General features: G+C 66.9%; 1 protein-coding gene across 1 annotated transcript in view; it reads right to left on the bottom strand.

The window, feature by feature from the left end:
* MASP2 (mannan-binding lectin serine peptidase 2) overlaps nucleotides 1-1317 on the bottom strand; it is a 15903-nt gene that overhangs the window by 10376 nt on the left and 4210 nt on the right. Inside the window, exon 2 of the mRNA XM_006766801.2 lies at nucleotides 1210-1311. Within this exon, the coding sequence (XP_006766864.1) occupies nucleotides 1210-1311 (102 nt within the window). The remainder of the gene's footprint in view (nucleotides 1-1209; nucleotides 1312-1317) is intronic.

The following is a 1317-nucleotide window of genomic DNA, read 5'->3' as shown; positions in this document are numbered from 1 at the left end:
CCCCCACACACACACACACACACGGGCAGAGGGAACGGCCCCTCGACATGGGGACCAGACTGCCCACCAGTGACACCTCCTTGGGCCTCTGCTCTGGGTCAGGCTCCCCAGCCCAGCTCAGCAGGGACCCCGCTGCCCTCAGAGCAGGAGGGGGTCCAGATGCTCAGAGCTCAGCCCCTGGGGACCTGGTGGGGAGCAGAGAGCGCCTGTGGACTGAAGGGTCCCGGGTTCGATTCCGGCCAAGGGCATGTACCTGGGTTGCGGGCACATCCCCAGTAGGAGGTGTGCAGGAGGCGGCTGATTGATGTTTCTCTCTCATCGATGTTTCTAACTCTCTATCCCTCTCCCTTCCTCTCTGTAAAATATCAATAATATATTTTAAAATGGGGGTGGGGAGCCCTTCCAGGAAGAAAGCCCGGAGGCTCCTCCAGGCCGTGAGGGAGGGGGAGAAGAGGGACCAGACGCACACCGCAGCCCCCACCCCGCCCCAGAGACACGCAGCCGCGGTGCAGGTGGACCAGGTTTATTGTTAGCTCCGCGGGGGTGAATGGGGGCTGCAGGCAGCCGCAGCCCCGCCGGGCCCAGAGCTGCAGCCAGCGGGCTCTGCGGGCGGAGCGGAGGGAGGCTAGAGGCTCTGCTCTGGAAGAGAGAGGCGCAGGGGGAGACACAGGGGGAGACACGAGGGGGAGGCAGGGTCAGGTCGGCCCTGGGGTTGGGGGGGCTCCCCACTCCCCAGGGCACCAGCTGGTTTCCTGTCCAGGTGTCTGGCCAGGGCACAGGGCGCATCCTCAGGCAGTGGGGCCACGGAGTCGGGTGGGGGTGCTGGGGCCTGGGAACTGGTGGCTTTGAGCAGGCCCCGCCCCTCATCCTGAAGTCTTGTGGAGGGGAACTGGGGTGAGCGCGCCTAGAACCCCCCCTCCTCACTGGGAGCCTCCTCTGGAGGGTGAGGGAGCTGATCGGGGTCCCAGAGCCCAGCTGGGCCCGGTGCACCGTGGGGGCCTAACCAGTGGATGAGCCGGGGACTGAGAGTGAGGCCAGGATGGGAGGGAGGAGGGGAGGGCTTAGAGGATGGGGGGGTGGAGGTAGGGGTGGAGTGAGGGGGCAGAGAAGCAGAGCAGGGGTGCAGCCTCCAGACCCCGGGGCAGAACAGCCATGGCTTTAAGGAGGGTGGGGCTGGGCGGCCCAGGGCACCCTGGGGGCATGGCTCACCTGAGCAGGTGCGCCTGTTCTGGTGGAGCACGTAGCCCGCCCGGCAGGAGCAGTAGAAGCCGCCCAGGTGGTTGTGGCAGTGGTGGTCGCAGGGGGGGGCAGCTCCGG

Source organism: Myotis davidii, unplaced genomic scaffold (assembly GCF_000327345.1).
Source record: "Myotis davidii unplaced genomic scaffold, ASM32734v1 scaffold299, whole genome shotgun sequence".
NCBI classification, from domain to species: domain Eukaryota; kingdom Metazoa; phylum Chordata; class Mammalia; order Chiroptera; family Vespertilionidae; genus Myotis; species Myotis davidii.
Note: the sequence above shows the minus strand (reverse complement) of the source record. Positions and strands in the feature narration are given on the sequence as shown.